This window comes from Meleagris gallopavo, chromosome 7, assembly GCF_905368555.1.
Source record: "Meleagris gallopavo chromosome 7, MGAL_WU_HG_1.1, whole genome shotgun sequence".
NCBI classification, from domain to species: Eukaryota; Metazoa; Chordata; class Aves; order Galliformes; family Phasianidae; genus Meleagris; species Meleagris gallopavo.
In genome coordinates, this window is record NC_139410.1 from 6311901 (window position 1) to 6334188 (window position 22288).

General features: G+C 42.6%; 1 protein-coding gene across 7 annotated transcripts in view; it reads left to right on the plus strand.

Annotated features, from left to right (window-relative positions):
- Positions 1 to 1282: 1282 nt before the first annotated feature.
- Positions 1283 to 22288, plus strand: part of UBE2F (ubiquitin conjugating enzyme E2 F (putative)) — a 65184-nt gene continuing 44178 nt past the window's right edge. For 6 of the 7 annotated variants that reach the window (XR_014884468.1, XR_014884470.1, XM_085228413.1 and 3 more), the window contains exons 1-5: positions 1283 to 1432; positions 3614 to 3747; positions 11109 to 11138; positions 14994 to 15059; positions 21702 to 21769. Coding sequence is in view for 4 of the 7 variants with exons in the window: in XM_085228413.1 (XP_085084539.1) it covers positions 3630 to 3747; positions 11109 to 11138; positions 14994 to 15059; positions 21702 to 21769 (282 nt within the window). In the remaining 3 variants the exon portion in view is untranslated. The remainder of the gene's footprint in view (positions 1433 to 3613; positions 3748 to 11108; positions 11139 to 14993; positions 15060 to 21701; positions 21770 to 22288) is intronic. The other variant, XR_014884469.1, reaches the window with a different exon arrangement.

Here is a 22288-nt window from a genome sequence, read left to right on the forward strand (position 1 = left end):
AGTGGTGCAGTTGACAGAGTTGAAGGAAGGGATGCCATCCAGAGAGAGCAGGACACGCTCAAAAGTATGCTGGGGTGAAAAGCTGGACACAGTTCTCCAGATGGGGCAGAGTAGAGGGGGACAGTCCCCTTCCTTGTCCTGCTGTCACCCCTCTGTTGATGCAGCCCAGGATACTGCTGGCCTTCCAAGCTGCAAGAGCACACTGCTGGCTCATGCCCAGCTCATCATCCATCGGGACCCACAAAGTCCTTCTGCACAGGGATGCTCTCAAGCAGTTCTTTTCCGTCTATAGTCATATCTGAGATTGCCTCAACCCACATGTTATATCTTGCACTTGGACCTTGTAAAACCTCAATAGATTCCGGTAATGGGCTGTGCTTCTCAGGAGAGAAAAATCAGCAAAAGCAGCTGTTAGACATCAGAATCTTGAGCATTCAAATTTCTCTTTTCAGGATGTTGATGTTATGAGGCAAACATATAAAAGAAAGGAGCTGCCAGCACTGTGGTTGGCTTTGCAACCTTTGTTTGCCCCGTATGCTCCAGCAGATGTTATGGGATCACAGAAATGTGATCTCAATGCAGTTTGGATGCTCATTGTGTCTTGCCATCGTTAGCATATGTACACACACAGAGGCTTTTTTATTCTCTTGCCTTCTACCCTGAAGCCAGAGAGCAGAGAGGAGGTTTTCCCAAGCTTTCTTTCTTCATCTTTCAGTTACAGTCTTTTCATCTAAGGACACAATAAGTAGGAATTAAAACTGGAGAACTGCTTTTCAGCCAATCCAGTCTTGTAGAAAAAGCTCATGAAAGAGCTAGGACAATTTGAAGTCTCTGAGATGCAGTTCCACGTTGGATTAAATAGATTTAATTAAGCTAAATCCGGTGCTTATTTATTTTTCAGAAAGGAAGCAATATTGTTCCTGGTATTTAGTTGATACCTGCTGAACTTCGTGTCTGGTCTGCACGTTTACTTTATAAAACCTTCTAACCACTAGTTGCTTAGTTTTGGTTTCCCTTTTCATTGCGTGCTATGGGATGGAAAAACTGCAGTTATATATGATGGCGTCGGTATTTGAAGTGGTATATCCCAGTCATTTACTTTTCATTATTAAATGTAATCTCATGATTTTACACAGATTCCAGCTTCCACTAATTTGGCGCAGGAACGGGTTAAAAGAGTAAGTGCACAGCGCCCAAAATGGCGCCGGCCGATCCCAACCCCAACTCTCGCGACACGACGGCGGGAGCAGGCAGAGCTCTCGCAACCGGTGAAGGGGAGGGGGCGCCTACAAGCCCCGCCCACATCCCCGCCCACTTCCGGCGCGGCGGGCGGGCTGCTGAGGGAGGAGGAGGAGCCGCGCCGCCGCCCCTGCCCCGGGCCAGCCCCGGGATGGTGTTGGCCGCGGGAGCCGGGCCTTGACGCCGTGCTCAGGTAGGTGCGAGCCGTCCCTTGCGCCTCTAGATCTGGATTCGGACCCAGCCGCGTCTCCCCGTGCGGTACCGGCCTGCTAGGCCTCGGGGCTCCGGCTGGGTCTGCCTGCCCCCGGCTGAGGGGCGAGAAGCCCGGCGGTGTGGGCCTGCAGGGAGCTCGTGCAGCCCCTGCGTGCTGCGGAACTCCCCCCTCCATGGGCTCCGTCAGCAGAAGGGGGGGGGCAGCGCTGGGCTCAGGCCCTTGGTGCTCGCTTTCTGGTTGCCGCAGCTTTCTGGGACGCAGGTAGCGAGGTGCTTAATGCCCGCTGGCACCGGTTTCGTTTGGACGTGGTGCCTTTAGGGGGCTGTCTGCAGTTTGCAGGTTTTTCTTTTCTGTTTTTGTTATTGTTGGTTTGCTTTTAGGAGCCTGTGTCACCGTTTTCCTGTCTCTTCCCCTTTTTTTTTCTTTTTTTCTTTTTTTTACTCCTTTCGTTAAAACTAGCTGTTGCCTTTCTTCGTGGGAAAGCAGGTCGTTTTGCCTGCTTATTTTATTTCTCTGAGACATTGTGAGGGGGGGAAAAAACATAACTGAGTCCATTTCAGCTGGGCAACCTGGATTTCCGTTTGCTCCAGATTTTTACTGTTTTCAGTCTGGATCTGAAATGTAAGAGACATACCTATCAGCCTCAGAGAATCTGCCCTTCTTGTGTATCTTATCAGGGAATGGTGCTGTTGTAAAACACATGTTTTTCCTCTCTTTTAAACTTCATTTATCTGTTATGTTCTCCTCAACACAGAATCGCAGAATGGCTTAGGTTGGAAGGGATCTTAAAGCTCATCTAATTCCTGCCCTCTACCTTAAATACCCAAGTGTCAAAGCGGTTGTTTGATTTCTCTTCTTCTCCATGCTGGTACTTCGGTGCTGATGTGGTTTGTTATAAATCCCTCAGTTTTCTCACAAACCTGAAGAGCAGCCAGGCTGTTTCTGCAGATATGCCAAGCAGACTGACAGGCCAGGGAAGCTTTTTCTCCCACCTGATTTCTTTATGGCTGGAACGAATGCAATCAGCAAAGCAACTGCTGTTGACCTGCTGATTTCAAAGGCATGCATAGAAAGAAAGAAGCAGTGAGAGATGTAGAGCTGGAACTGACATAAAAATCTTGTTTCTAGTCTTGTCATATTATGTTATGCTCATCTTCATCTCAGTGGTTCCTTCACTTGACCATTTGCACTATGAATATCTCAACTGATGTTGCATGAGCACCTATTTCATGTCTTGGAAACTGCTGTACCATACTTGTCCAGTCTTCTGTTCAGACTAGCTCATGTAAAGACCGTATGGTTAAAGGGTAAATATTACTGTTCTAGTGGTGGTGAGGCCTAAAGAGTATTGATCTTGTCAGCAGAACTTTGGTTTTAGCCACACTTCTATTAAGAATGAAACTTCTTATAAGAATGAACTGCCTTAAAGTAAGAGTAGCATCAAAATGTTCAGGCAGAGCGCTTTGATTTTAAGAATTTGGCATTCTGTCCGACTCCTGCTGTGATTGATCATCATAATCCTCTTCTGATGTGGAGGTCTGACGTAGCAAAAATCTCCATTTCAGTTACCAAATGTCCATGTGTAACTTTATGGCTGTGCTGTGAAGAGTGCATTCTGTCACTGTTGGGTAGTTTAAATCTGTTCCCTTTGCTGTGTTCTGCTGTCTGACTCAACGCTCACTTCCCAGTGCTGCAGAGTAGTTCCAAGAAACATTCCCCTCCCCTTCCTCTCTTCTTTGGATGCAGAAAGCAGTTCTGAATGCTGTTATAGAAGATACAGAACAGGTTGTCTGGCTGTGGCAGTGGGATTCTCGCTGTGATTCTTTTAGAGGAATGATGTCAGGCAGCAATACGCTGTGGTAGATGGTGCAGTGAAACAAGGTTGTAAACAGTGATGAAAATCTGACCTTTTGCCAGCAAAAACTGAACTTCCTTGCCTGACAGGCTGCAGCTCTGTCAGTGTTTTGGTCTGAAACAAACTCTTGTTCTTCATACACTATAGTTCGTTCGTGTCTTTAACTGCAGTCAAGTGGTCTGTTTTCTTTGACTGCTAAGAATATGGCCAGAGCTGTATAACGTGGGTCTAACTATTTTTGTACTTCCCCTTCCCTGGTGCTTTGAGTGTTGGTAATTGACTTTATTCTTATATTTGTGTTCTAGACTGAAGACAGCAGTAATGCTCACTCTGGCAAGCAAGTTGAAGCGGGATGATGGTGTCAAAGGACCCCGTGCATCCAATCCAGCTTCTGATTCCACTCGGAGGGTGTCTGTACGAGATAAATTGCTTGTTAAAGGTGAAAGGAACTTACATTTAAATTTTGTGGTTTGTACTTTTTAGACCTGTTGGCAGTGATACAATACTAAATGCTTATAAAATGGTTTCCAGAAGTGTGTTTGAAATTGCTTGTGACTTATATGTGGAGGTTATTGTAGAACTGTAGAATCTTTTGAATTGGAAGGGATTCATCTAGTCCAACTCTCCTACAATGAACAGGGACACCTACAGCTCCAAATGATGCTCAGAACCCCGTCCAGCCTGATGCTGTATGTCTTCAGGGACGAGGCTTCCACCACCTCTCTGGGCAAACTGTTCCAGTGCCTCTCCACCCTTTCTGTAAAAATATTAAAATCAAAAACCAAAACCAAAAAGCACAATATCCAATCTGAATCTCCCCACTTTTAGTCTGAAACCATTTCCCCTTGTCCTGTCACATCGGACCCTGCTAAAGAGTCTGTCTCCTTTCATGCAGCCCCCTTTTACATACTGAAATGCTGCTCTCAAGTCTCCCCAGAGCCTTCTCTTTTCAGAACAGCCCCAGCTCTCTCAGCCTCTCCCTGTAGGGAGGTGTTCCATTCTTTGGATTGTTTTTGTGGCCTTTGTCTGGACATGCTCTAGCAGATCCACATCCCTCCTGTACTGAGGACTCCCCATCTGGACGCAGTACTCCAGGTGAGGTCTCACAGCAGAGAGGGGCAGATCCCCTCCCTCCTCACTGTTTTTGATGCAGCCCAAGGTACGGCTGGCTTTGGGCTGTGAGGGCACAGTGCTGCCATCCACCAGCACCCCCAGGTCCTTTTCAGCTGCTCTATTCTTACATCCCCCAGCTTGTGCTGATGGTGGGTGTTGCCATGACCCAGGTGCAAGACCTTGCTCTTAGATTTACTGAACTTCATGAGATTCACCTGAGCACAGTGCTCAGCCTGTCAAGGTCTCTCTGGGTGGCATCCTATCCCTTGGCTATGCTGATCACAGCAGACAGCTTGGTGTCATCTGCAAACTTGCTGAGGGTGCACCCGATCCCACTGTTGATGTCATTGATGAAGATGTTAAAGAGCAGTGGACCCTGTACTGGTCTTGGAGAGACACAACTTGTCACTGATCTCCATCTGGACACTGAGCCACTGACCACTGCTCTCTGGGTACAATCTCACAACCGGTTCCTTGTCCATCAAACAATCTACCCAACAAACCCGTATCTTTCCAGTTTGGGGGGAAGAGTGTTGCCATATGTCAAATAGAGAAAATGGAGAAAAACTGTAGCTGCCTGTGAAAGGAAAGTAAATCCTAAAAGTAACATCAGTGTTTGTGTTATTAATGGTAAAGATAAAACCAATAAACTTAAAAGTTTTAAAAACAAACAAAATATGTATTGTAAATTTTTTCTTCTACTTAGAGTCACTGGGTGTTGAATTAGAAGTAGAGAATGGAAAAATAGACCCCACGTTTTTGGAGCACTGTCTCAGGAAGGCTAGTTTAAGTTGTTATATCTGTGTCTGCATTGGTGAGGAAAGAACCTCTTGCTTTGTGGCAGTTCAGTGCAAATGAGGTAGTATGTGAGGCTGTATAATTTTACTATTTTAAACTGAAATTGAGGACAGCACTTTTCTGCAGCTCAGATGATCTCTTAAATAAAAATCCTTAAGTGCTGGTACTTTGCAATTACATTGGGCCTAAAGCCTGATTTACTCCCTCTTGTACTAGTTGAGAGCTTCAATGCTTGAGCTGTGCAGCTTGATCTAGTAGACAGGAATATGCTGTTTAGATTGATGTTTCTGCTAAAAATGAGCCAATGTGAGTATATTGCTGTTCATGTGTAAGCTGTTAAAGTTAGGATTTGTATGAGTCAAACAAAACATTCATGTTTTCTGGGCTTGTATCTGTGTCCTGAAGTTGTTCTGAACAATTTGGTTGAGTGGTATTACTGAACTATTGCTTTATACGTAGCTTTTTCTAATTAGGGTAAATTCTGATGGAGGGCTGTGCACTGGAGCATGGTTTCCCTGCAGTTGCTAAGGCTTCAGTGCAGTGGGAAGTGCCTCAGGTAGACATTATGTTCCCAATTTTCTGTCAGTTATAGTTCTGTAAGGACAGAGAATTTCAATTCACTTTAAACTCTAATGCAAAAAAAGAGATTGCTTGTGACTTCTAATTTGGAAGTCTGCACTTAGCTTCAATTCTGAAGGGGGAAGGGCATCAGACAAGTGAAATAGGCTCTTCAACCAGAATAAACTACAAAACTAAAATGCTAAATGTATGTCTTCTGAGATTTTCATTAGCCTACGAATGCAGACTTCAGAGAAAAAAGCAGTGTAATATGAATACACTTCACGTTATACCAGAAATTGTAGTTGAAGTGACGTAAAAAATTCTACTGTACCCTTAGAGCATTTGCATTTTTCACTTTTATGACTAAAACCCTGTGCATCTTTCTTCTTTTGCAGGGAAAGCGAGGAGTGTAAGCTATAGGAAATCATTACTGAAACTGTAATTGCTATTACCATTATAAAACCAGCACAGGCTAAGTATTGAATGAGCTGAGTGCCAAACTGACAGATATTAAGAGCAGGTCACTGGCAGCATCCTCTGACGAGCGTGAGTGTTACATCATGGTCTGATTGTGTGTATCACATGGCCCTCCAAAAGAGTTGTAGGAGCAGCTGTCAGTCTGGTTTGAATGGTTGCAGGATTGAAATGAGAACTGGTGGCAGAATTAGATCAGTTCAGTATAACTGTGCTGGGAGTGAGTGGAATATCTAGTAGCTAGACTAGCAAAGCCTTTGTGGGAATATCATCTTTTATGGTTCGTTTTAAGCTGGATGAGTACTGAGATGAGTACAAAAGTTTCTAAAACTTGCTCCAGCCGCTAAGGGTCTGTCAGCCAAAGCAGCATCTGCAGTGTTGGAAGCCTGAGTAGTGTGTTGTGATGGTGCTGGTATTTTCAGGACACGTTGTCTAGGTGTGCAGGAGGAGTTTGGAAGCAAGGGACTGTCTGCTGAAGGTGTGTGTGCATGGTGAGTGCTTGCATCTAGACCAGTGCAGGTGCTTTATTGTATGGAACTGAAACAGCCCTTTGGGTGTGTGACTTTACGGGGCTGTGCAGGATTGGAAGCCAGGCTGGGGGGAGCCTGTAAGAGCAGTGGTAAGGAGAACTTGTTACCGATGTTTGTTATAGGCTGGAGGCATTAAACACAGAGATTGCAGTACAGGTGAAAGGCTAAACTTGATCTCCTGGCAACTGTGGATTGAAAAGTACTCTCCCACATAAAGGAAAATAAATTCTGGTGGAGGGGGAGACAAGAAAAGGCCCAGCATATGCTATCCTTGTTTACCCCAGCAGTTGTGCTGAGATCTGAACAGGTTCAGTTGTACCTCTTAATAGTGTTAGTTTCCATAACATACCTGTATCCTTTTTGGCCTCAAATTAGGCATTAACTTGTGAGACGGCAGAACAGCAGACAGCTGGTCTGTGCATTGGCCTTCAGGGCAGTAAATACATATGATGGGCTGTATTGGAAGGTTAGATGAGGATGATTTTGGCACCATATCCTAAATCCCACCTAGCCCTGGAAGCTGGTGATGATGTATAAACCAAGGTGTGGAAGCTGTTTGCCTGCTCAAGGATGATGGTGTGCTGGAGTGATGCTGTCTTATTCCCAATCCATGGAAAGCTGGCAATGGTCTGACAGATTCTGCAGGCAAATGTCTTGGCTAATTTGATTACAAGCATCACCCAGACAGTGGTGTTCTATTGTGGATTTTTTTTTTTTTGGTTTTGTGTTTTTATCTGGGGGTGAAGGCAGCCTTACTTGTGATGATAGGGAATCCAGTCCAGGAACGCTTTATAGGATCTCCTTGAAGGATGCCTTTGTCACAGTGATAACCCTGCAGTCCTCCATGTATTGTGTGCACAGACTGGAATATAGATGAGTGGCATTTTGTCTGTGGGCTGGATGGTTGTGACCACAGCCACTGCTAAGTGTAGGCAGTGCTTACAAACTTCTGAATGGTAAGTGTAGACCAACAGCCTAACTGGTGCAGCCTTGGAAGAGGGAAGATGTGATAATATAGGTATGATTTTTAGCTGCTTGCAGTGTATGAGAAGGTTCGGGCTGGGAAGAGACCAAGTAGTGACTGATGTGTCAAGATGTGCTGTGCCTTGAGATTGATAGTGTGGGCACACAATTTTTTTTATGTTAAAAGAACTTTAAATTCATCTTTAAGAGGTTGCTTCATCAAGTTAAAGTAGTGGCCACTTGCCTGCTCCTGCAGGATGCTCAAAGCTTTGCAGTGCTGAGCTTAATGGCAGATCCTTTCTGAAATAATGTGTGAGCCAAAGTATTATGTAGGATTAGTGTTATCTAATGAGCATGACTACGAAATTGAATTAAAAACAGCAGTCCTGCCAGGATGTCAATTGTAGCCATGTGTTTGTGTATTGATCACAAATGCACTGCAAAAAAAGCAGTTCGAGCAACATCTGAACATCATCTAGTTTTATCTTACTGGTGCTGTTTACTTGATTGCAAATGTCAGGTTGTAATAACTTAAATCCTAAGATGTTGCGTGTTGTTTATTCCTTAGTCATCTTCAACGTGTCTGAATTTACAACGAGATTTAGTTAACTTGAAAATGTTTCAAGCGTGTATTTGTACAATCCTGAAGGGAAGGGAGCAAGAAACTGATCACAGCAATGAGGTGAATGTGCTCTGTAAATAAAAATCAGGAGAATCTGTATCTTGGCTTTTTTCAAACCTTTAGGTACTGTAATATCACTTGTCATAGTGGTAGGTGAGAAAATTGAGATGGAGAATAGAATTAAAAGAAGACATTCTAAGCACTCTTGAAATTCTAAAAGACGCTGTCTTGAAAATGCTGCATTCATGTCTTCACATTTTTTTTTTTTTTACATTAAAGGGGACAGAAGCAAAAGAGGGGCTTTAGGGCCAAAAGCAGGGAGAAATATGTATTGCTGTGGGTGAGAATGTTTGTTTCAGTTGAGGAAATACCCCTTTCATTCTGTGCACTTGTATTGCAGTGGGAAGCACGTGGCCTGACACCGTGGTGAGGGTAGTAAATAAACCATCTTATATCCTGCCTTGTTGAGCTGGGGGAAGAGCAGAACATCTCGATTATGGTTTGTGTTACTGAATATAACATCCACGTGGGTCTGTCATAAACCATATGCCTATATGCTTGTGAGGAATGTGTGTTCCTATTTCTGTCCTGAGAATTGTCATGACTAGGGAGAATTACTGTTTGTGAAATCATTTATAAATAGCTCTGGTTACTCGTGTGTAGCTTAGCTTTCATAAAGTTCTGAGAGCTGCTGCTGAGAGAAATCACCAGTTTGTGTTCAGTTTGTCAGAAGCCTGTGGTAGGTTTAAGTTCAGTCCCTGCCTTTTCACCCTTTCAGTGCAGCATCTGGAATCACTAAACTAAACCACTCCACTGATGTTGGAGTGATGTATGCAGGTAACCCTGTGCAGTGAGATTCTTCATTGAGATTCTTTCTTCACTGAGATTTTTTCACTGCTGAAGCTTCAACTTGTCTGTGTCAGGGATGAGAGCCAATTCAGGTCCAGCTGAGTGTATTGCTTCGGGCAGGTGCTTACTGATTTGAGAGCAGGATGCTGCAAGTACACTTGATTTAGGTGTGCACTTGCATCTGATTGATTAATGTTTCATGGACATCAGACTGGCTGATGGGAAGCTAGTTAGGGTCTGGGCTGCCTGCACCATGCGTGTTCCCCAGAGAAGCTCTGGCACCTCTCTGACTTTCAGACTTCCCTGGGATGCCTTACCAGCGTGGTGCAGAGCCCTGTGCTGCTCCTGGGTTTGCTTCTGGTTGGCAGTCAGCCTTCCTGGCTGTGAGAGGGTTTGAGATGCTCTGAGGTTTCCACAGCACTGGATCAGCAGTAGCAAGCACTACTCCAAATGTTCATCATTCCTCTCTCCTGCTTTCTGGATGCTTGAAGAAATACATGAAGGATTGTGCTTGCTGCAGAGACTTGGTAAGCATGGATACAGGAAGAGCTCTGTGGAGCTGGTGACCTTTTAATTGTGAGATCTGTTTGAATTCTGCATCAAAAAACTCTTTTCCTATATCTTAAGCTCAATTGTAATTTTCTTTGGATGTATATATTTCTGACAGTTGGTGTTCAGATCTCTTAGATGTTGTTAACCTAAATGAATCATTGGTTTCTGTGCAGAAGAGAAAGTGAAGTGAGAAATCAGGTGGAGGAAAAAAAAAAAGCCTACAGGAAATGCAAATATACACTTAATTAGGTTTCCTAGAACTGTGAAAGGAGGGGGTGCCTTCCTGCATCTTATTCATACTCTTGTAAAAGATACAAGTAGTTGAAAGTAAGGCTTCATTATGGTGCAGGAGAGAGGGAGAAAACAGTGGGCCTTCCAGAGAGGGTAGCCTGATAGGGAGTTAGGAATAAGCTTTTCTGAGTGCTACACAACTGAATAGTGTTACTTTCTTTTTTTCCAATTGAATGACCTTGAATTTCTATGCGTGGGACATAAAAGTGAATAAAAAGAGACTTGAATTTATTTTTCAATTGGAGTGCGTATCCATAGCAAACAATACTCCAGGGGAAATTTCTAACAGGCATTGAAGCAAAAAGTCTGACTGTTCTGAGAGTATTCAACAGTGCTGAGGTTTTGGGGGGAGTTGTGCAGTGGGAGCTGCTGTTTCTGTCCTGATTGCTGTGCCAAGTGCTTCAAATTAAGGCTTCTCGGTTTTGACTTTCTTAATGCTAGTTTATGCAGGCAGGATGATGTCTTGTATGACAGTGCTCTTGAGTAGAACCTCAGTAGCTGTTCCCAGGTGTGCAGGCAGTAATGTCATGCTTGGAGGCTTCCCCAAAGAAACCAATGTGTAACCTGAGGATATCTGTAGCCAAAGGTGGTAAAGAACATGAGCAGGTAGGTGCTGTAGAGTGCTGCAGCTCCAGCAGACTGTGAGCCTCTTGTGCTTGTTTTCTCCATTGAGGTAGCTGCTTCTTGAGGTTGGTCTGCTCCTGTGTTTTGCCTTCTGTATTTTAGAGCCTTATGAGTTTGGAGGTTAGGATGGTGCCACCCTTTGCAGTGGTAGGGCTCTGAGTCTCAGAAGCCTGGTGCTTCTCTCTTGGCAGAGCTGAGCCCTCTCATTGCAGTAGGGAAGCTTTGTCTGCAGGGCAGATGAGCCTTTTCAGTAATGAATTGTGTGACTTAAAGAGAAATTTCAAGGTAAATCTTCCGTGAGACTTAATTATATCTTAAGTGAAATTTGATTTACAGCATGGTTTAAATTAAATTTGCCAATTTGGACTTGAAGAATGGCTTTATGCTTGCATAAGTAATGGTGTGTTTTTTTTCTTTCAACAGAGGTTGCAGAACTTGAAGCTAATTTACCTTGTAAGTACAGCATTCAATGACATACATTTTAAGGGGAATACGGCTGTTGATGTGTTTATTTTGACCCAAGTATGAATGCTAATGATGTGTTAACTGTGGGGCAAGCTGTGCCAAACTCTGCTGGCCTAGGTTTGAGCAGGCTTACTCTGCCCTCTCTTAAGGTGTTGCAGAGATGTAGATCCTTGCTAGTGTCCCTTGGAAGCAGCATTGGTCATTCAGTTACATGACACAACTTGGTTGCTGGTAGAGTGGGAAGTTCCTTCTCACAGAACACTCTGGAGATGAAGAGCACACTTCTTACCTTGCTCCTGTTTCTCCTCTGGTCTCACCTTAATCCAAAACCAGGAAATAATGCTCATTTAGTAGCAGAGCAAATAGCTCAGGTCTCAGGAAACACATTAACCTGGTGCTTTTTCATTTCACATTTCACATGCAAGCTGTAGTCTAGTGTGCTTCTTAAATAGTAGATGTATTAACAAAAATAAGAATACTAATTAAAAAAAAATATATATATTCCTTAAACAAACAAAAAAGGCAAGATAATGTGCTTTTTGCCCTGGAATCCTACCTTCGTTATATGTTATCTCAGCATTATAGGGGTTCGAAGAGACCTCTCAAGATCCCTAAGTATAACACCTCCCGCCAGCCCCCCACCATAAAAGCAGTTTCTCTCAAGCAGGAGGAGAATCGACAAGCTCTCTGGGCAGCCTGTTCTAGTGCTCTGCTAGTCTGACAGTAAAAAAAGTTCTTATGTTTGTATGGAACTTCCTCTGTTCCAATTTCTGCCCATTGCCTCTTGTTGCTGCTTGCCACCAAAAAGTGTCTGCCCCCATCAACTTGATTCCTGCACTTTAGATGTTTGTAAACAGCAATGAGATCCCATCTCAGTCTTCTCCAGACTGAACAGTCTCAGGTTGCTCAACCTTTCCTCTTATGGGAGATTGCTCCAGGTCCTTAATCATCTTTATCTCCTTCCACTGGGCCCTTTCTAGGAGATCCTGTCTGTTTTGAACTGGGGAGCCCAGAACTGGGCCTAGTGCTCCAGATGTGGCCTCACCAGAGCAGAGTAAAGGGAAAGGAGAACCTCCCTCAGCCTGCTGGCCGCATTCTTTTTAATGTAGCATGGGACTGCATTGGCCATCTTGGCCACAAGAGCACACTGATGGCTCATGACCAACTGGACTTCTCTGCAGAGCTCCTCTCCAGCAGGTCAGCCCCTAACCTGTACCAATGCATGCATTTACTCCTCCTCAGCTCTGAGACTCTACACTTGCAGTTGCTGAACCTCATCAGGTTCCTCTCTGCCCAGCTCCCCATTCTGTTCAGGTCTTGTTGAAAGCAGCACAGCCTTCTGGTACGTCAGCCGGTATCCACTCAGCTCAGTATCATCAAATGTTATGCTAAAACGGTTTATGGATGCTTTAAGATAAGTTTTGAAGAGCACAGGGTAAATGGCTTATTGCTTCTATGAGCTGAGAATAGATAGTTAAAAATCAAATACATGTTTTCTGATCCTTAGCTTCAGAGATTTAGTTCTGTGACAGATAACAAAATACAAAGTCCTTCTATAAAGGGCTCCTGCAGTTCTGTGTTTGTTGTTAAGGGTGAATGTTGGTGGCAAAGCTGAGCTCTCTTTCCTCTCAAATTTTGACCAAAACAGCAGCACTCTGCTATCTCTGCTTCAAAGTTACCACCCAGTCTGCTTGGGGGCAGTTCCAGAGCCTGTCACTTGCTCTATGTAACTTCCTGCCATCCATGTTCATATTTCAGAGTAATCTAAGACACTTCCCCTGCAGGGAAAGAGTTGTGATCTGCCTGCTGCAGTCTGAAAGAATGCATGCAGGCTACTGCTGTGCTATGCATTCACATAAGTGTGAATGCTTATCTTTCAGAGAGAAGTGGTGAATATTCTCTTTGATTATGCTGGCAGATAACCCGGAATGTGTCTGGTCTTCATCTAAGAGAAGCTTTGGCCATTTTTTTCCCTCTAGGTTAGACCTCTGCTGCTTCTCCTGAGCCTCTTCTGTTTGCTAATGCCTGTAAATCCAGATCAGCTGTCAGATCTCAAAAATCAGGCTTCACAGCGTGCAGGCTGCCTGATGGGAGGAATTGAGGGGAAAAAACACAGAATAGAAGCAGCTAAAAGGGATAATGTGAAGCATTATCACTTTCTTTCTGCATGCTTCTCTTTCTAAAAGACAATTATAGAGATTTTTTTCACAGTAGTTTTTGGTTTTGTTCAACTTTTTGCGTAGTCTCTTCTATAAGATAATGAATGAGAAGTGGATTAAAATAGGCTAATGTTGAGAAATGTATGTCGGGGTTTGTGGCTTTTATGGTGTGAATGCATTACTGGAGTGTGTGTGCAGCTGGAGGTATTTTTATAGGCAAATGGGATCTATATATTTTTGATGCTGTGTAGCTTCTTAGTCAAGGGAGAAAAGTACAGCCAGCTTGGATGGATTCAGAAGCTAAAGGCTGCATTATATGGATAATAATGTATGCATGGTTGTACACAGCTTCTAGTGCCAGCTTGACAGCTTTTCTCTGCCATAATCAAAAAAGACCAGCTTTGTACATGAGAAGGCAACTTAGTTTGTGTCATCAGAGGCAAACAAAGGGCTGTTATGCTGTGAATTTGCATCTGTTGAACTGCTGCTGACTACTTTCATAACATCCCCTGCACAGCTCACAGATAGATGTTTCCTCTTCTTTTTACTCTTGTTCTTCGTTCTCATTATTGTCCTTAATTTCATCTAGTTTGAGAATAAAATCATCACGTTTGCTTTTTGATGCTGCTTCACTCTTAATAGGTGTAACTGCTGACTTAGAACTTAAATAGGACAGAGATGTGTAGTAGTTGTACACACACGTTTTGAGGCAATCTTTAATGTTGCATATGGCTGCAGTATCTGTTTGATTTCTAGTCATCTGCTGATTTATGAATGGTGTAGCAGCTTCAATTGCAATTGCACTGTCTGGAGTGGTCAGTTCTCCACATTGAAGCAGTTCCTGATTGTGAAGCCTTAGGTAGGGAGAAATACTTGCCTGACAAGTTAAAAAGTGCACGTTGCCAATACAGTGTTAGTTTTTTAATGGGCTTTTTAACGTAAAATTTCTGTAATACAGTTCACTATGAAGAGCACTAATGAAATGTAGATTCTTTCCTCTCCCCCTCTTCTGTGCAAAAGCCTGAAAAAGTAATTTACTTTCCATGAGCTCGTTTTTGAAGTGCTAGGGCAAGGCTCTGGCAGCCTGTTATGGGTTTGAAACTTGCTCTTGGATGGAATAAAATAGGCTGGTTGTGGCACTCAGCTAGGCTGAGAAACAGCTTTGTTCAATGTGACAGCTGAACAGCAGCTTCACTTCTCTTTTGGGTGAGGCTCTCTGTAAAGCATGCTTCTAATTGCATCTTGCAGGTATAAATCCATGCTAGCATAGAGCTGTGGTGGCAAGACTTCCTGGAAACTGCTGTGTATGATCAAATGTTAAAGGTATATGTGTTCCTGTTAGGGAATCTCTAAGGAAAGGATGCTGATTCTGTATGCTGCCTTCTCAGCTTATAGCTAGCATCCATATAGAAGACCTATTCCTTTGTCATTTTAGAGTATGAGACACATGGGGTTTACTGAAAGGAAATCAACTTCTCCCTCCCAGCTCAAAGAAACCGAGTTACTGCAGGTAACCTATAACTGTATGGAGAAAAGACACTTAGAGAGAAAGTATGGGAAATCACTGAACTGGAACATAGGAATTAATCAGGGTGCTAATTCAGGTGATGTGAAAGATGATATATTTGTTTTCTCAACAGTGGACAAACAGTTATCTGATGCAAGTTGTTCTTTTGCTTCACAGGTACATGTAAAGTGAATTTTCCTGACCCAAACAAGCTTCATTACTTTCAGCTAACTGTAATCCCAGGTAATTTTCTAAACCTATAGCTTTTGCTTCTGTATGTGTTGCTGTGGTGGAAACACAATTCAAGGACTACAAAATATGGTAAACTTTCTAGTCAAAGACAGCTGTAATGCAGTGATGGTTTCATAGGGGCAGTGGGGAAATTGGGCTGGATTTTGAGAACTACGTTGCAATAAGATTGCTATCAAAATATAGCAAGTTCAGCAAGTATTCAAGTCTTGTTGACTCATTTTGATTGAAAACGTTTTACTGAGCCTATTTCAAGTCATATATATGAAAAAAAAAAGCTTGGACCACGTCTAGAGAAATTATTATAGCTCTGTTGAACTCCAGATTTATTCCTATTTATATATACAGATTGCTTGATTCTGTAGAATTTAGAACACAGGTGATGTAACACTGCTGGAAAACTTTAAATCTATGCTTATCTGAAGATGCTTAACAAGTGGGAGTCTCTTGGTCTTTAAAAATGTCTTTAAAAATTCAAGTGTGTGGAAGTTAAATCTTTTAGTATGATTTAAGTACGCTGCTGGCATGTTGGTCAGCAAAAACAGTCTCGAAATTAGTTTGAGCATTCATCTTTTCCATGTGAGATTCTTAATAGTAATCAGAAATTATGGAGTTTGCTCATATTTTGGATTAGAAAACGATGTCTGTTGCGGATGGTTTTGCATGGAATCATCTATTTAAATGTCAGGAACGCTTTTATTGCAAATCATCTTTGAGACTGTGCAGCAGTTCAAATGAGGACACTGACGTGTGCAGTGCACTGAAATGTTTGAGTTAGAGAGTTCAGTTGCAACACCTCTTAGGTCAGCGAATTCTTATCGGTGTAGATTTCTTGTGGATATTTATCGACAAGGATTTGCATGCCGTATGACAGTCTTTGGGACATCTTGCCTATGCAAATAATGCTTCACAGTTTGCAGGGTTAGAGGAATATTTTTTGCTTGATAGGAAATGACCGCTAGATGGCGGTGTTGCCTTTTCACTGGCCCGAACCGACCGGCCCTTCTTTGGCAGTAGGAATCTTGGGTGCTCTTTGCTAACGAGTTCATTCGTGTGACTTCTTTTGGGTACGAAAAAACGGGTACGATTTTCCTTGTCAGTATGCTAAAAAAGAGAATAAAATAAATGTAAGTGCTATTACTAACGTCTCATTCTATGCAGGAGATGTATTTGCATTTAATTAGTGAGTGTAGCCTGTTTGTAACAACTCATTGTTTTTCAGTTTAAATGATACTTGCTTATTATGTTTTGGAAATGAGATGATTTCACAGGATCATCAGTGCAAGTCAGGAATGTCTTGATGCGAAAAAGATAGATAGCTTCTTTGTACTAATTTTAAGGTATCTAAATACATAAGGTTTTTTTTGTCTTTTAACTGTTGTGCAGGCTGTTGGAGTTGGAAGACAATTGCTAAATGCAGTGCATGGTTTTTGTACTAGCTTCATTAAATGATTTTGGGAATGAGATGATCTTAATGAACATTTTGTTGCTCCAAATATAGCTGCACAGCTGAAGTGGCTGCAGTTGTAGCCTGCCCAAAGTAAATATCTATTTTCAGCTGTGCGTAATTCAGGTACAGAATCTTGTGATCAGCGACAGCTTGGCACAGCTCTCTCAGTGCAGAACACAACACATACCACGGAAATTGCTGCAGTTTTCTGATTACCTTTGGAATATGCTAAATTTCAGTTTTCTCTGAGGTAACAGAGAGGCAGCAAAGTTGTTGTCTCAGAATGTTTCTGGCTCAAATGGGTAAAATTCTAGATTGGAGACAACCATTTTTTGTAGCGCCCAAACAGCGTTGCATGAATGTGGACAGGGAGAAGGGCTGTTCTTCCTCATCCTGCCTGGAAGTGTTTCTAGCACTGCACCACCAAATTACTTCTAGAAATCCTCATCGTATAAAAATTGTTATTTTGACTTGTGCTTAAGAAGTTCTGATTCCTTTATGGTATGGCAGTGCACAGTGAGAGACTGTATAGCAGCACGCATTGGAAAAAGAGTAAAACAGATTTTACAGCCACAATGGATAAACTGCTTGCTCCTAAGACAGATGCTGCTGCTGGAGCTGCTTTTTCCTTGCGTCATATCTACCAATTTTTTCTGTCATTGAAAAATGTGCTCGTGGCACCACTTGCCTCTGTTCCTATTTTGGTATCTGTACCTTATTGGATCAAATGCTAGGGAAAATAAGGAGATGGATATTTGCAACACAGAGTCCTGCCTCTGCGCTGGTATTTGAAGCACGGAATTTGAAGCTGAAAGTGAAACATAGTAATGACCTGGGCAGAGGGAAAAGGTGAGTTTAGGTGGCTTATACATGACGAAGACTAGAGGAATGCATAGAGTTAATTAATTTGTTTCCCATGCAGTTGTGTAGGTTAGGGTTAGCATGATTATTTTAGTCACATTCTTTAGGGATTTAATAAAATGCTCATTTTTTGCTTTGCATACCGTGAAATGACAAATGTCAGTGAGCATGGCTGAGCGTTTCAATGCTTATGATTCAAGGAGCTGCTATCAAATGCACATCCTTTGTGGCCCGTCCTAATTATCTTACATTTTCTTTTAAACGTAAAATAATTTTGTATCTTCACTGTGCGTTTAACCATCAGTACACCTCACAAACACAGATTAGTATTAGGTTGTTAGTAAAGAAACTTGAGACTGCAATAGGAGGAATGTTAATGTAGCTTGAAGACAAATTTAAGCAGGAGACACAAACTGGAGCTCAGACATATTCACTTATTGAAAAAATCTCCTGTAAATGGACAAGTTAGGAGCTAAAACTATTTTAATTAGCTCTTTTATTTACAGTGCTTTGCTTACTATTAGCTTTGCTTTAGTTCTTTCCAGCACTGTTACATGGCTGAAAGATCGAGGGATTTTAAGTCTGTATGGGGGCAGGGAAGGGAATAAAATTGTAGGTGTTGGAAGGGACGTTGGGCTATCATCTAGTTCAACCCCCTACTAAAGCAGGTTCCCTATAGTAGGTTACAGTAGGAAAGCATCCACATTGGTTTTGAATGTTTCCAGAGAAAGGAACTCCACAGCCCCCTTGGACAGCTTGTTGCAGTGCTCTGCTGCTAGTTACAGGTCTCCAATTAGACTGCACCATTGACTGCAGCCTTCTGTGCTCTGCCAGTCAACCAATTCTCAATCCACCTCACTTTCAACTTGTCTGTCCCACAGTTCTGAAGCTTACCTATGAGAATCTTAAGGGAGACATTGTCAAAACCCTTGCTGGGATTCCTGAGGGTCAGTCTTAGTAAAGTCTGAAGCAAAGAAAGCATTCAGCAACTCTGCCTTCTCAGTGTCCTCATTACCAGGCACCCACTTCGTTCACCAACAGGCCTACATTTTTCCCCAGCCTTCCTTTTGCAATTGACATATTTAAAGAAGTGTTTCTTGTTGTTCTTGACCTCCCTTTCCAGTGGGCCTTAGCCTTCCTCGTTTCATCCCCTCATGCTCTGGCAGCATTACTGTGTTTCTCTCAAGTGGTCAGACCCCTTTCCTACATTTCATAGAATTTCTTCCTTTTGAGGTCTTCCATGAGTCCTGTGCTCATCCATACAGGTCTCCTGCCACTTTTGCCTGATTTCCTACTCCTAGGTTTATACTGATCTTGAGCTTGGAAGAAGTGGTGTTTGAATGTCAGTCAGTTCTCATGGGCCCTTTTACCTGCACTGTGAAATGCCATGTCTGGAGTGCTCTAGGTGTTGCAGAGATTTCTCAGCCTTGTGTAGAACGCAGAAAAATAAAACAAAAGTAATACAATAGGAATTTCTTGTGGCCTGTGGAACTGCTAATATGTGGTTAAAAAATGTTTGAGCTAATCTGAAACAAGTTTTTTGCTAAGGAAAAGGAATGTTCTTCCATCGTCTGGTTCTGCTGTACCTCTTGCACTAATTCCAGTTCTTGTTTCACCCATGTGTACACCAATTTGTCTCACTAATCCTGTGGGACACAATGCAGTCTTTTTGCCACGATGATTTCATGCAGCTTTGTCTGATTTCTGCGTGGTTGCTGGGAGGCCCTGCCTGGACTGGGTGGGTGTGGAGCTGCCTTGAGCTGTGTCTGCCTGATGGTGAGGAGGTAGTGAAAGTGAAGAACTCTTCACCTTTTTTTTTTTTTTTTTTCCCCCCTATCTCTGTGCATTTTCTGAGCAATGTCATCAGCAGTCTTGCTGCCCGTGCTTTTAAATGTTCCTGCAGATGGAGGCTGTGCCTGGTGTTTTTGGTGTGCAGAGATGCAGAGCGTGGCTTTTCTCTTGCTGTTCAGCTGGCAGCACTCTGACAACCTTCTGGCAAGCTGTCTTTCCCTGGAGCTGTTTTTGAGTATTTTTGTTTTTGAACAATTGGATTACAATGAAGATTGATTAAATCTGAGGATTTTCTTTGACATAAAACACATGTAGACATACCTATTTTGCATGAGCAGGGGTAGAACATGAAGGGCTGCTGTGTGCTACACTCCAAGGCCACGGAATCCGGGAACTATTGAAATTAAGCCCATGAAAAATAACTTTCTGCTGCTGGGCTTCGTGAGCAGCCTTCACAGAGGTCCTATTTCTCCTTTGCATTGCAGCAGCCTTATTTCTCCCTGTGCAGACATGCTTCTTAAGCAGGAGACACAAACTTCCCATGGAAGCATAGAACGGTTAAGGCTGGAAAAGACCTCTGAGATCATATAGATCATCACCCCCAGGTTGTTTTCCTCTGTGCAGCTTTCCAGCTGCTCTGTCCCAAGCCTATAGCACTGCATGGGGTTGTTGTGACCAAAGCCTGGCGTTTGATCTTGTCAAACCTCATCCCATTGGTCTCAGCCTATCCAGATCCCTCTGCAGGACCTTCCTACCCTCAGACTGATGAACACTTTGACATGACTTGGTGTCATTGCAAACTTACTGAGAATGCATCAATCCCCTTGTCCAGATCAATAAAGTGATGTTGAGAAGCGATAGCTTAAGTGCTTGTGAACAAGAGAACACTGATGGAAGACTGATCTGCATGGTTAGTATTGTAGCAGGCACTGAAGAGATTGCTATTGTTTTGCTCTGCTCTGTGGAAGACCTGTGCATTTATTTCTTCCAACTGTGATTTTTACAAGGTGTGGCATCACGCTTGGAAACAGCGAGGATTCCTGCAACTTGGTTAAATAGATTCTACAGTGTGCTGAGTGGTGAATGAAGTGCAGTCAGCTGCATCCTGCAGGGTTGCTCAGTGGTGACTGTGCTGTTTGAGCTCCAGGTGGAGCATTGAACCATTTCTATAATGGTTCTTTCTTAAAACAACATCTTGCTTTGATGTTGTGTGGCAAATCTGACAGGGAGCAGTTTCATCAAAAGGATATTAGGTGTTACTCACCTTTATACACTTGATTATTCAGAAATGTTTTGCTTTACTGATCATTATCTCCACTACATTTGAATGCAAAATATAAATGCTTTGACTTGTGTATTTTTTTCCTATCAAAACCAATGCATGTGCAGTTATGTCCTGATAAAGCACAGCAGCATGCCTGAGAGGTCTGCTTAATAAATTAAATGCACTTCAAAATTGAATTGGAAATGAAGGATGTATTTGAAAAATGTGTACTCTCAGTAGGTTATTAAAGTGAGCTTTGCACTGGGTAAGGCTGGCAGTTCCGTGCAGATATCTATGGGATGACCAGAGGTTTGGGTGGGCTGGGTGCTGGAAGCCAGCAGTTCCAGAATGGAGGCAGCCATAAACCTGTTTGGGATGGGAACGATCAGCCATGCTCTGTTTCCATGCTCTGGTAGCACTAGATGTGGGAAGGGGTCCAGAAGGCACCTTGTCATCCCAGTGGGATGTTGGTGATGTATAGTAGAAGAGCTAGAAGCATTTTGGAAGTTAGACAGATAATAAGATAATAAGAAATGTCTCTTTTTAATCGTTTTCTAAAACACGGATTGCTTTGCTAAGCTTTCCTTTGCAATGTTGTTTTTAAAAATTGCATATTAAACAGTTGTATGAGGATAACCAACCTCTCCTGACTATCAGTTCTTTGCTATGGCTGCACGATGTGATGCAGAGAACAAGAATAATGACAAAACTCTGTAGTTGCAATGCCAGACAGACATGTATCGGATTGCTTGCAAGCATGTCAGCATCCAAGCACAGCCATCTCAGGAATTACAGTCTGCTATCTATTGTCTCTGGTTACATGCAACTAGATATGTTCAGAATTCATATTTTACAGTTTAGCACTTTTCATAATTCACTATTGGATCTCAGGTTGACAGAGAAGCAGGCAGATTTTCTTAATTGGTGCATCACCCACTGTGAGATAATTGTCAGTCAAAAGACCTGACTTGCTTTTTTATTATAGTGCACATGCTCTTGGCACACCATTATTCCTACTGTGATAGTAATTGCTGGTGCAAGTCTGAGGGTGCTGTGGTTAAGAAGGATTTAGCATGCATTAGCAGCAAGGTGTGTAACCAGCTCTTTATTTTTGGAGTTGGAAGCAGCTAGTGCTTTGGTGTTGGGGTATTTGGTGATGACCTGAGGTTGTTATTTGAATCTCAGTTATGACATAATTTGTATAACATGGCATTGGTTACTTTCTCTAAGTTAACTATTTTAATATTTGTGGTTCTTTTTTCTTTGCTAGATGAGGGCTATTACCAAGGTGGAAAATTTCAGTTTGAAATTGAAGTTCCTGATGCCTACAATATGGTGGTAAGTATCTTATTATTGGTCTAGAGGTAGTTACATTTCCTTTCTATGTATTAGGACTTCAGAGGAAAGTTGGCATTGAGTCTAAGAGAGGATCTTCTCTCTCTTGCTAGAATACTATCAAAATACAGAACAATCTGGTTACACTTTGGTAGTGCAGCATCTGAAACCAACATTATTCCTTAAAGAAAAAAAAAGCTCTGGCAGAGGGTGCTTGGAAATGCAAATGGGGAGTCAGACTTTTTTGGCTGAGATTCCACTCTCGTCTGTTCTGCCCTGGTTATTATTTTTGAGACCTGAGCTTGATTATTCTCACCAAAGAAATAGTGTCTAGAAGAGAGAATTATACAACTGAACAGAAAGGGGAAGTCTTTGCTTTTTATTTTTATTGGGCCTTCAACTTGTGCATATATTTCTGCTATTGGACTGTAGTGCTTCTCTCCTTTTTAGAGGGTGCAGTGGAGGACATGGAAAGTGGCCTTTAGTGCACTCCACCAATTCTGCTGGTTGTCTCCCAAACTG